General features: G+C 48.5%; 1 protein-coding gene across 1 annotated transcript; it reads left to right on the forward strand.

Moving 5' to 3' along the window:
* The first annotated feature begins 6,176 nt into the window (after positions 1-6,176).
* Positions 6,177-12,568, forward strand: SHISA2 (shisa family member 2). The gene is made up of 2 exons (XM_027557553.1): positions 6,177-7,440; positions 10,396-12,568. The coding sequence occupies exons 1-2, from the start codon at positions 7,125-7,127 to the stop codon at positions 10,947-10,949; spliced, it is 870 nt and encodes a 289-aa protein (XP_027413354.1). The 5' UTR covers positions 6,177-7,124; the 3' UTR covers positions 10,950-12,568.
* Positions 12,569-13,176: the final 608 nt, after the last annotated feature.

Below are 13,176 nucleotides of genomic sequence, written 5' to 3' on the forward strand. Positions count from 1 at the left end.
ATGTACACCTTATAAAATCAAACTGCTGTGCACCAAAAAGGTGATCGAAATTAAGAATGCTAGTGGTCTGTCGTCTTCTAAGACATCTCATTTGTGTCACCTTAGTAACTGGTTCATTGACCATAAAGACTGCGAAAGGAATGCTAATGATACTTGTGTTAAAAATTAATTGGATGACATTCTGTGTAGGCTGGAAATTCCTTTTTAACTTCTTTGGAAATTTTAGAGAAGTGGACGAAGAAACGTTTTTAAAATGCTTTCTTAGTAAACTTATTAGGAGAGACACTGTAATGATAATCAAAGAATTCAGCACAATGCCCAGCACATACCAGATGTTCAATAGTCAGTGGTCCTTATTAGCTGACGGAGCTTCAGTCTTTGAGCTATTCAAGCATATGTTCTAATGTAAAAACATTAAAGAAAAAGAAACCAACCCTTTCTTCTAATTAGGTAATGAAGGCTAGCCAGTTGGAAACTGTCCAGAGAACAGTTACATTATCTGAGAACTTACAATATCAAGCAAGCAGCGCCCTGAATGCTGCAAAGCTGCAGAATGGTCTGAAATACTTGAGTCTGAAGTATAATTGGGCCGCTAACTTAGATTCATGGGACACAGACTCATCAAACCTTTCTCCGCTCATCTGAATACCACACAGTACAGAACATTCTTCCTATATTCTTTTAGTGAAGACATTTTGAGGAAACACAAATGTGGGGTGTTATCCAAGGTCTTTTAAACAAATGTGAAGTTTAATTCAGTTGCTTCCTGAGAGGCTGACTTCTTGCAAAAGCCAAGGAAAATCTCATACTAATCCAAAAGGTACCCAAAAAAATGTCGACACCGTAACACGGGGGAGGGCTCAGTTTGGAAAAGTTAAAGTGTTTGGACAGGGGTAATTACGAGGGCTGTGAGGCTGCATTGTAAATTCCATCATCCCATTTCTGCTCAAATAAGCAGCACAATGGTTCTTTTATCTTTTTATGTTTTTACCAGGAGACTAGTAAGGCAGCTTTGATGAAGGAAATTCCCATTTATGTCAAATCTAAACACCCAGGATGAATGAGATTTTTTCCCCTATGACCCGGGCATATAAAAACAATGATCTTAAGAGTGAGAAATCCCAAGGAACCAATGGTCTCAATGTGACCTCTGAATTATTAAGTTAAAAATATGAAATTTGAATTCTGTGTAAAATGACATCCTTTCATACAACACAGCATTAGACATAACTCCAGGTTGTCTTGCTCTGCAGGGGCCAGCCCTGCCCCACCTGGAAAGTCCTCTCCATTGGGGGAATCCTTGGGTGACTGAGCTTCTCAGACTCACCTTTGTGGTACCCACTGAAGCTAGCAGCCTGCTGGGCCAGCCCTGGGTCTCAGTGGTACCCGGAGCCCCAGAGGCCAGGCTTCTGCTTGGGGAAGGCCTGGTGATGTCCCACCCCCCACAACACTGCCAACAATGGAAGCTTCTGGCGCTGGTTCTGTGGATGTCAAACTTTCCCATTTCACCTGGTGACAGCCAGGAAACAGCTTGTTTCTTTTCTCAGCTTCCTTCATTGCAAAGCCACTCTCACCTTCAGCCTCAAAAGGATTCTGTTAGGCGGGGCCCTGGGAGGCTCCAAGCAGGAGTTTCCTCCCTCTGAGCCTGCCTTCCAAGGCTTTCATCCCCAGCGTCCTCTGTCCTCTTAGAGTCACATTGAGGGGTTAGGGCTTCCGCCTGTGCATTTGGCGGCGGTGTGAGTGGGGGGAGGGTCATAATTGAAGTCCGTAATGGAGAACTTGCAGCATTCATTGTAGAGGGTAGGAATTACACCAGAAGTGTCTGACCTTGTCTAGTTTCCTTGGTTTACCATCGTCTTTTCAAAGTTCATCCATCCTGTAGCAGGTGTCAATACTTCATTCCTTTTTATGACCAAATAGTATCCCAGTTGTATGAATTGACCACCTTTTTTTATCTGATCATCAGTGGCTGGACACTGAGTTGTTTCTACTTTTTGACAGTGATAAATACTGTTATGTGTACAATTTTTTATGGACACAAGTTTCCAGCTCTTTTGGGTCTGGGCACCTAGGAGTGGAATTGCGGGGTCGTAGAGCAATTCTGTAACTTGAGGAACCGTCAAGTTGCTCCGCACAGTGGTTCGTATTCCTAGTTAGCAAAGTGCAAGGATTCCAGTTTCTCTGCAACACTTGTTATTTTCTGTTTATTATTATCTTTAGTATTACTACTATTGCCATCCTAGTAGGTGCGAAGTATTATTGTGATAGTGATTGGTCTTCCTCTTGACAGTAAAGAATCTGCCTGCAATGCGGGCGGCTGTTTCGATCCCTGGGTTAGGAAGATGTTGAACGTCTTTTCATGCGTTTGTCAGTCTGTCTTCTTTGGAGAAATGTCTATTCAAATTCTCTGCTTGTTTTCTGATTGGATTGTTTTTGAGTTGTATATACACTCTGGATACTAGACTCTTCTCATATACTTTGTAAAAACTTGCCACAGGCTTTTTGATGTTGTGTTGATTTTATTTATGCCACCCTTTTAGATACTCTGGCATTACTGGAAGTCCTGGCTGGTGTTTAACTCCATATCTTCAAAAAGAAAATATACCACTAGTAAACATAAAAATCAACATAAAAATGGTTCATTAAACTGTGGAGTTAGGGGTGAGGATGGGGCAGGAAGAGAAGTATGCTAAATGTTTAAAGTGAATAGTAGATGAGAAGGAAAAGAATTTTAAATAAGGAAATTACTTTCCTGAAAGTCAGTGTATTAATTACAGGGAAAAAACAGGAGGATGAAAGATGAAAACTTTTAAAACAACAGGAATTTTTTTTCAGAGTTTTATGACCATTTTTATTTTCAGATGAGGTTAGGTAACCACAAGACAAAATTAAAAGAAAGGTAAATTAGCATATTTGTTTGGGTTTGTGGTCTCATTCGTTAACACAAACACTTTAACTTGAAAGAAATTCTGGTAAACCAAATGTGAGTTTTCAATACTACTCCCATTTATAAAAGAGGAGGGAAAGAAGTGAATGAACCCAGGGAAAGACGTTCTTCCTAAACAGACTGCTGACTGGTGTGCAGATGGTAGCAACCTTCTGCTCTTCCTGAAATTTATAGAAAATCACTGTAGATCTTGCAATTTTTAGAACTGCCAGACAAAAGGATGAAATATGACTACCCTCATATGAGTTGCATCAAGTCCAGTTAGCAAAGTTATAAGTAAGCATCTCTATAGTTCTATGACTTTGTACTTGTACTCTTGAAGATATGTCAGAAGTTTGTTTTTAAATAATTGCATTTTATTCATATATATCTGTATATAGGCACAGACTGAAAGATAAAACAAACTGAAAATCTGCAGTTAGTGTCTATAGAACTCAACTTTTTAAAAGGGGGAAGGGCACACCTTCATCGGTGTTTAAATCTACTCTGGCAGACTGCCTGACATTTAGTTTTGATTATAATAAATTATTATTACCACTACCTACATGTTTTGATAACTAATTACAGCTGCTCAGAAGAGACTAGTAAAATAGTTTAAGGCTGTCTGTTAAGGATGGTAAGGGAATATTTTATGGAAGGAGTCCGACCACCTTACTATGTTCAGGTAGCACCTCTCACAGAGATGCCCAATAAGTACCTGACAACTTATTTTATAAAACTTCAGTACAACATACTGGATACACAAATAAAAAGTAAAATCAAGTCAGAGGGAGGAACAAAGTGATATAAAGTCTCCATGAGCATCGAAGACAGTCAACCACCGCATTGAGTAACCACAGGAGAGGCCATTCCTTCACTCTTAGGGAATATACAAACACTGCAGTGGGAAAAAAAAGGATGAATTTGCTCAAAGCTTTGCACTTCTAAGTCTGCTGGTTGTGGGCTAAATTGTGAACTGTTTGGGAAAAACTTCTTGTGTTTAGGCTCAGGTATTACCAGGTCATAAATCAATTTCCATATGAAAATGAGCAACAGTGCTTTCTTCATTAGTAAACTCTGACAAATGGTGGGTGTTTTGGAGAAGTGGATAAATGTATAGTGGAAGGAAGCTATGACACAGGTGCTGTCTGAAGAAATGGACAGTTCCCTTGCATTTTTTCCCCCCAAGACAAAAAGCAAGGTAAAATATTAAGCCTTTGAACACCACCCAAGTTATTTTACGGTGCCATAGGAGAACAATGCCGCCTAACCATCTGGTGATTGGTGTAGACGCTGAAGTTCATTCCAGGCTTTCTGCAGTGGAGCCTGGTGACCAGCAGCAGGGTGGGCAGGCTTTGGAGTCCAGGAAACTGTCCCTTCCTGTTTGTAAGGACTGCGCGGGCTATCCTCACCGGTTAAGTGGGGCAAGTCATTATGTCTTCTTTGTGGGGTTGCTGTGAGGATTACTCAGGTAAAACTCAGCCCTGTGTCCAGCATAGAGTAAGCACTCAATAAACGTTTGCTCATAGTATCTTCTAAGAAAAAGACCCAACCTTAACACCTCAGTCTTCACTCCGCTTCATCTGGACTAATGCCATTGCTCTGATGATTCTTCTGACCCTCCCACCCACCTCCCCGCCCCCAGGTTATGTGCTTAAACTGACTCTGGACATCACCACTCAGCTTTATAATACCGTCTTTGCTTAGTCAGTTCTTTGTGTCTCTGTCCAATTTCCATTGACTTTCAGCTCTGTTTGGAGGAAATGGCCAGGATGTCTGGCTTTTTGGAGAACCCCCAGTACCCAACCCAGAGCACAGTACACCGTGACTGCTTAGCATGTAGAACAAATAATTTGATATTATAATTTTGTTAATTTGCTTGGTTTAGAAAACTTCCTGGCTGGTGCATTTAAATGCACAATTTTCTGAAGCTAAAAATACACCCCTCCCCACAGTGCAATGAAGTAAAGTGCAGTGTTTGGAGAGAGGTTTACTGAAGAGTAAGATGTTTGTTTCCACGGCGTAGGGTAGGTTTTTCCCTTTGATTCTGTGTGGTGGGTGGCAGCGTAGCCACCCTACTTGAGTTGGACAGGTGACCCAGCCGACACAAGTGCTGGGCGGTGCTGAACAGCAGTGTCTTTGCTGTGAATCAAACTGCCTTGTGTTCCACGGTCATGGACTTGGAAGAAACCTCTGCAGGTCGTGTGTGTATGCTAAGTTGCTCAGTTGTCTTTGACCCTTTGTGACTCCATGGACTGTAGCCCATCAGGTTCCTCTGTCCCTGGGATTCTCCAGGCAAGAATACTGGAGTGACTTGCCATGCCCTCCTCCAAGGGATCTTCCCAATCCAGGGATTGAACCCGTGTCTTTTATGTCTCCTGCATTGGCAGGCAGGTTCCTTACCCCTAGTGCTTCCTGGAAAACCCCTGCAGGTCCTGTGCTCCACTTTACAGATCAGGAAACTAAGCCCAGCACAGTGCAGGGTTCTTCTTCTGGTCAGATGAGGTCTAGATTTCAGGTTGCAGACTAGCAGACCTTGTTGGCTGGGTCACCAGATCCTTTAAAAATAATCGTGGCGTCTTTAATAGCATCAGCACCTGTTGCTGCGGCTTCCGCAGGTCAGCAACTATCAATTTCTCCTCCTCAAAGCGCGCTGCGGGTCTGTCGGGAGCCTTGTTTGCTTCCTCCCACAGCTGTCTACACCGCCGGGGCCAAATGGGGGGCCCTTTCTGCCTGGATCCAATAAATCGCTCAGCCCAAATTTAGAAAGATAAGAAGCGACACAAATCATCCGGAAGGAGGCCCCATTCGGGCATTCTCCGTCCCACCTAGGAGAGCCCCGAGCCCACCGCGAGGCCCCCAGTCCGTGCGTGGCTGGCCGAAGCCTGGACAGCAGGGGCCTGGAACTAAGTGGGGCAGTAATTCTGAGCGACAACTTCAGTGTCTGCCAAGTGGAGCGCAGTTATCATCCTTCTTTGGGAAGTTTTGAGAATCAAACCAAACTGCGAATGCCTAAGACCTGCAGAAACACGTTTAGTTTGTCCTTATTGCCAAGACTGCTGTTACTGTGTCAGCTCCGGCCCGAGTCTCCCGCCCGCCTTCCAGCCGGCAGCCCACCGCCGGCGACTGCCGGAGTCCGAAGGTGAAGGGCCGGCGGCCGGGGAGGCCGGAGCAGGGGGCGGTGGTCCAGCGCGCATGCGCGTCCGTGGCGTCCGCCCCTCTTAAGAGCGCAGCTCTGCCGCCGGGCCCCAGAGTCGGAGCCGCGCGCATCCGCGCGGGGTCCCTACTCTCGGCTTCGTCCGCAGCCCCGGGGGGTCAAGACTTCCGTGGGAGGCGCCCGGCTGTGCGCGCCCCCTACCCACCTCCCCCCGCCCCCCGCGAGGGCGCACCGCCCGGGGAGAAGGAGCGCCGGACAGAGCTGGCCGCGGCCGGAGAGCAGAGGAGGGGAGCGGGGCGAGCCGCCTGCCTGGATCCGCGCCCAGCAGCAGCCGCTGCCACCGCCAGCCCGGCCGGCTCCCGGGACCGCGGCGGGGCGCTCCGGGCCCTCATCTACGTCCCGGACGCCGGCGAGCATCTGGAGGACCGACCGTCCGGCAGCGGAGCGGATCGTGGGGGCTGCGGCCGGGTGGTGGGGAGGTGCGCTACCCGAGCGGCGCGGCCGGAGCCATGCGGACCGAGCTCGGAGCGCAGAAGGCTGGGCGCGGCCGACCGCTGCACTTGCTGCCCGGAGCCCTGCGCCCGCTGCCCGGCTTCCTGGGCTCTTCTCACAGCCCGCGCGGGGCATAAAGGCGAAGAGACGCACTCGGGACCCCGGGGCTTAAACTCTGCGGAGCGCCCTGGCTCCGGGGACGCCCACTGGTGGTCCGGCTAGATTGATCGCCCCCTCGGGGATGCACGGGCAGGGTCCCGTCGCAGTTGAAGCCTCCGGGGGCTACGCGACGGCAGCCCTGGGGACCCTCTGATTCGTAACTCGGAGAGCTAGGTAGGCGAGTGTCCACGAGTCCAAGGCTGCCTCTGCTCGGACCGCGCCGCCGGCCGAGGGAGGTCATGGCTTAGGTCCTGGACGTCGCGGCGGGGGCGGTGACCCGCGGACCGGACACTCGGCGAAGAGGACCCGGCCTCGGCACCGCGGGGACCAGGGCGCCGGAGTCGGTTCTGCGCCCTCGGAAGACGCGCCGCCCGCGCCCAGGGTGGTGCCATGTGGGCCGGCCGCCACCCGGACGCCGCTTCGCTCCTGCGGCTGCTGCTGGCTGCGCTGCTGGCGGCCGGGGCGCTGGCCAGCGGCGAGTACTGCCACGGCTGGCTGGACGCGCAGGGCGTCTGGCGCATCGGCTTCCAGTGCCCCGAGCGCTTCGACGGCGGCGATGCTACCATCTGCTGCGGCAGCTGCGCGCTGCGCTACTGCTGCTCCAGCGCCGACGCGCGCCTGGACCAGGGCGGCTGCGACAACGATCGCCAGCAGGGCGCCGGCGAGCCCGGCCGCGCGGACAAAGACGGCCCCGACGGCTCGGCAGGTAGGCGGGCTGGGCCGAGCAGGGCGAGCCGGAAGGGGCGGAAGGGGCGGAAGGGGCGCTGGCTCGCCGGCTTACCCCGCGAGCTTGGAGAGAGGGAGGGAGTTATGAGCCTACGATTGCGGGCCTGGGGTCTGGACTGGGGCGGGGGTTGGTGGGCGGGGGACGGTGTCTGCACTCTGGCCCGGCCTTTAATGTGTGCGGAACCGGACACCGGTTCACTGCCCTGGGCCTCAGTTGCCCCATCAGTCAGCTAGAGAGTCCCGAAACAAACAAGATCATAACATGCAAGTCAGGGTTGGCCACAGACGCCCCACGTTCCTCCTCCCCGGGGTCTCAGTGCCCCTCCCCGTGTCTCCTGTCTCCATGAGTATAAGTCCCGGGAAAGGGTCCTGTCCTGGGGGTGGCACTCGAGGGCTCCCCAGAGGGAAGACAGCTCCGGGGCCTTCCCCGGGGTGATGGTGACGCGGCGCCCCCAGAGCCCGGGAGAGTCTAGCTCTCTCTAAGACACGACTCCCCCGGCCGTGTCTCCTTACCTAGCGAGTGCGACATCAGAGCGCTGCCAGGCTTGCTCTTTATGGCTTTGATTTTTTTTTATTATAGTTTTTCAAATTGCCCAAGTTAGAGTTGGAAAAATATACGCCTGAAAGCATTTGATAGGTTCCACTTCCTCTGCTTGTCACCAGCCTCCAAGACCCCTTCCTACCTCGAAGACATACCCAGGATGTGTCCGGGGAGGGAGGAAATGGTCCGATGGAAGTGGAAGGGCACTCGTAGCCCAGAGCGGCATCTCTGTTTCTTTGGCAGGTATTGAGAAGGAGAGGACTTTGCACCCTGGGCCCCCTGGGTTCCAGCTGCCTGAGTCCCGCTGTGCTGGTCCCTCTTCCCAGAACTGGCTGGGCTTGTGAGAGGCAGCTCCTCTCGGTGTCCTTCGGTCGCACATTTCTGTTAGCCACCCTTCCTGATCTCTGCCTTGACTCAAAAGAGGAGAAGGGAGGGTGACTCCAGTCGAGGAGCTGTCCTGGAAGGCAAGCCCAGTGCAGCTGGGTGTGTGGCCACAGAGCAGACCTGGAGCTGGAGGGAGGAGCCAAGGGCACCCGGCTCCCAGGGCCTGCCGAGTTGGCTGTAGATGGCCTCCCAGACGCCACGGTGACTGCGGACTAGTCGGTGGGCAGCCGGCTTCTCACGATCCTGTTGTGTGAGCGGATGCCTTCTGAGTTACACTTTTGGATCTGTTTTCCTAAAAACCCTGCGCTTCTGCAGTCCAGAAGGATAGCATGTCTAATCAAGCAGTCTCCAGGGCTTCTAGGAGCACTGCCTTCTCTGCCCTGCATAGTTATTTAGGCTTCTGATTAAAATCCTGGAAAGAGAACAGTTATTTCTCCCCAAAACTCATTATGTGGACTTAGACTGCTTTCAGTTAGTTACAGTATAACGTTTGGGGTACTTTTTCTTAACTGTTAATTCCTTTACTTCTCAATAACATATAAGGCTGGTATCTTAATTTAGAAAATGTTATCTTCCATCATCAGCCTTTGGTTACATGCTTAATAAAGTATGTTTTACTGACAAGCCATCTTTTCTCTGTGGCTCTGTCTGGTTCTGTGTCCTAGAAACACCAACTCCAGAAATATCAGTGCTGTCAGAGGAGTGTGGTTAGAACAGCTGCTGCCCTAGCGGAGTTAGGATAAGAGGGTGTTTTGAGTCTCTGCCCTCGGGTGCTGGGGAGCTGCGCATCTTCCTGGACCGTGTACTGGCCGAGACCAGTGGGACCAGTCCTTGTCCTTGTGTCTTATCAGATAGTCAGGGAGATGGGAAGGAACACCTCAAAAGACAAGGTCTCTTGGTCATGTAGGGTGGGGTCCATAGACCCTTCCCTCTTGGTTCTCAGTCCCCATCAAGCCCATGTGTCCAGCTTCTGAAACCCCATAGTGCTAGGCCCACGGCACCCCCCAAGATCTTTGTAAGTAGAATGATTCTAAAAATGGAGCTCACTACTGATTTTAGGAAAGTGTTTATTTTTATTTTGACAGTTTTATTTTCTGAAATAAATCTTACTGACTAGGTACGATGCCCACTGCTGTATGTTCTATGGCTTTCCCTGTGGTTCTCCACACAGAATTCAGTGTCCTAAGCCAGGCCTGTGACTCCTCCTCCACCACCTGGTCCTGCCTAGGCCCTTCTCAGCGCCCCTGGAGATACTTGTCCTCCTGGGTACCTTGTTTCATGCTGACGCATTGTCTGGACAGCTCCCCTGCTCCCTCCCCACCGCCCCCGCCCCCTCCCCGTGCAGGCCCACCTCCCAGTTACCAGCCTTCAGCTTGGCAAGTGTGTATGGGAGGGCTTTTTTCCCTTAAAACCCTTCTTTGACCTTTGTGCCTTACAAACTCTTTTTGGAAATGGTTGTGACTAGGATGTGACCTAGATTTTTTATCTATTTGCCTGTGAAACAAGAACCTGCGAAAAAATGGTCAAAGAAGTTTGCAAGGAATGCAAATAACTTTCTGGGGAAAAGAGAAAACTTTGAAATACTATCGACTCATTTCTGTGCAGACCGCACAAACTTTAGGGCGGACTGAAATGTGGGCAGTGCAGTTACAGTAGGAATTTTAGAATAAACTCAATCTGCAAAACTCATATTTTTGCTAAATTGGATATCTGCCTTAAAGAGTGTTGCGATTGGGCAGTCTAGCTGTCAGCGTTAACAGCTTTGCTTTGGGAACCCACCCCACCGAGTCTGCAGGCAGGTCCTATTCCTCACCCCCTTTTCCTAAGCCCCGGATAAAGGACGGTGCTTCCTGTGCTGTGCGCTGCCGACAAGCGCGCACACCAGCCCGGCCGCAGTTCTGAGATTCTGGGCACTGGTACAGTGCATTTATTCACCTCTGCTGCCCATCACCGATTTTTACTGCTTCCTTCCAGGAAGTCATCATGGTATATCTTTCTTCTTTTCTTCAGTCCCCATCTACGTGCCCTTCCTCATCGTCGGGTCAGTGTTTGTCGCCTTCATCGTCTTGGGGTCCCTCGTGGCTGCCTGCTGCTGCAGATGCCTCCGGCCCAAGCAGGAGCCACAGCTGAGCCGGGCCCCGGGAGGGCCCCGCCTGGTGGAGACCATCCCCATGATCCCGAGTGCCAGCACCTCTCGGGGCTCCTCCTCCCGCCAGTCCAGCACGGCCGCCAGCTCCAGCTCCAGCGCCAACTCGGGGGCCCGGGCACCCCCGACCAGGTCCCAGACCAACTGTTGCCTGCCCGAGGGCACCATGAACAATGTGTACGTGAACATGCCCACGAACTTCTCTGTGCTCAATTGCCAGCAGGCCACCCAGATCGTGCCCCATCAGGGGCAGTACCTCCATCCCCCCTTCGTGGGGTATACCGTGCAGCCAGACTCGGTGCCCCTGACCCCGGTGCCCCCGTTCCTGGATGGGCTGCAGACAGGCTACAGGCAGCTCCAGGCTCCCTTCCCTCACACTAACAGTGAACAGAAGATGTACCCAGCGGTGACCGTGTAACTCAGAGGGTGGCTGGGGGCCTGGACCTGACAGGGGTGAGCGGGCGCTGTGGGCTTGGGAAGGATCCCAGCCTGGAAGTCTGTGCCTGTCGGTGTTGCTTATGGCACAGTTCTGTTGGATGGCTTCATTTGCCCCCAAGCTGTATGAAAACATCTTTCTCCGAATTAGCATGTCTAGATTTGTTTATCCTGGTTTATGATTGATTTACGATGGGAAAGAGCAGTCTCTGGAGATATGGCTCCTTGACACCTGTAAGCCTTTAAGTGCCCTTGAGGTATGGCTGTCAAAAGAATTTTGTAAACAGATGAAGTGTTTTTATTATTTTGTTATTATTACTTCTTCTTTTTTTTTTTGTACAAGATCAGAATTGCTGTTCTCTCCCCATTACCTGGGGTGGTTTCTAATAAGCATCTAAGGTTTTAGGGGAGATGCAAAGAACAACAGTTCTTATAAAAGGAAGCCAAACTGGACTCAAACGTTAGTCCTTGATCTCAGTATTTCCCAGGCACATCTTAATTTGTTGTAAAAAGATATATATATTATCTATTTTTGTGCTTTTTTGGGGGTCTGTTTTGTGCTTTTTTACCTTGTGTAGAGATCTTATTACAAAGTGATTTTCTACGTTAAAAAAAAGACTGAAAGAAATTGTATAGTTCTTAACTGATGGCATTTCAGAACTCTGGGATTATTTTAATCTTGAAGTAGTGGATGGTGTAGTAATAAAACCATTCATCCCCTTCTTGATTGTATCTTTTAAATTTCTGGCTTTACCTTGATATCTGAGAAGAAGTAAGTGTTTTTGTGTTGAAATCATAAACTGTATCACCTGCTACTTCTCCAGGTTACTTTTTAATTTTGTCGTGTGGTATGGCTTGGCTTTCATTCTGTTTGGTGTTGAGATCTCCATGTCCATATGGTGCTGAGTGCAGGTAATTACTGTTCTTATAAATGTTATAACATCAGCCCTTCTGCCTAGATCTGAGAAAGCATTTTCTTATTTTCCCTACAAAAACTCACATGCTTTATAAAGATACTTAGTATCGTTTCTCAGCCATAATCCCAGGCTTGGGATGAAATTTAAACCACAAATACGATGTACTGTGCAAATCCTAGGCTTATTATACTGTCGTTATCAAAACGTCTTATTTTTCAAGCAAGAGGGAATGTTAAGTTGAGAAGAGCTTTTCAGAGTAGATATTGTCTTTCTTCCCCACAGTTAGTTCTTGTTTTCCTCTCTCTTAGACCTCAGCAAGCACTGTATTCATTACCAGCGTTGTGAATTATGAGTCTCAAGTGAATTTATTTGTGTATTGTTCACTTATAAGAAATAAGTCAAAATGTATGCCAGTAAATTTCCAAATGCTAGCAAAACCAAGATTTGTAATTAAATGGTCATAATGGTCTTTTACATATTTATATCTGTATCTGTGCTTATCTGTCATCAATCATCTGTCTACCTGTTTGATTGCTTATATACATCTCTACCTGTTATCTCATGACTGAATAATGTAAAACCATTGTTGGCAATTGGTGTCAACAAGATACTCCATCAAACCTCTTAATAACCAAAGGCAGGGGAAAATCATTTTACTTATTAATAAATATTTTATGGGATGAATTCTTAGGGGAGTTGTTTTTTTTTAAATTTTCATTCTACTTGGTAATTTTTCAGATGGTCTATTAAACCTGTTAATAGAGTAAAATTGCCAAAAATCATAAATACTGCTTTCTAGAACCAAGAGCCTGCCTTTAAAGGTGATTAATATCTGGGAAAGTGATGGTGTGTTCTGAGTCAGTGGGTATCATTTTACATGTGTCTTGGGAAATGTTGACAGCCCAAAACAAACAGTTCTTCTGGGGTCATTATACTATCAGGCTAGTGTGTGTTCTGTACATTGTCTTTGACGGAGGATTCTAGCTTATCTAAGGAAGTCAAATTCCTAGGAATTTGGAGGTGAAAGGAGCCTCAGAGATTGCCCAGACGAAAGATTGGCAAACTTTTTTTTTTTTTTCTGTAAAAAGCCAAATTGTAAATATTTTAGCCTTTGCCTATTGTCTCTCAAACTATTCGGCTCTGCTGTTACAGCACAAAAGTAGCCATAGAAGGCACATAAATGAGCGCATCTGGGTTCCAATAAAACCTGATAGATGGACACTGAAATTTGAATTTTATGTAATTTTCACATGTTACAAAATACTCTACTTTTGATTTGATTTTTTTCCCAGC

This window comes from Bos indicus x Bos taurus, chromosome 12 (genome assembly GCF_003369695.1).
Source record: "Bos indicus x Bos taurus breed Angus x Brahman F1 hybrid chromosome 12, Bos_hybrid_MaternalHap_v2.0, whole genome shotgun sequence".
Taxonomy (NCBI): Eukaryota; Metazoa; Chordata; class Mammalia; order Artiodactyla; family Bovidae; genus Bos; species Bos indicus x Bos taurus.

Bases quoted from the DNA above. Each gene is read 5' to 3' on its own strand.
- SHISA2 (XM_027557553.1), top strand. From the start codon at position 7,125: ATGTGGGCCGGCCGCCACCCGGACGCCGCTTCGCTCCTGCGGCTGCTG. The intron at 7,441-10,395 runs GTAGGCGGGCTG...TCTTTTCTTCAG, and splicing joins CGGCCCCGACGGCTCGGCAG to TCCCCATCTACGTGCCCTTC.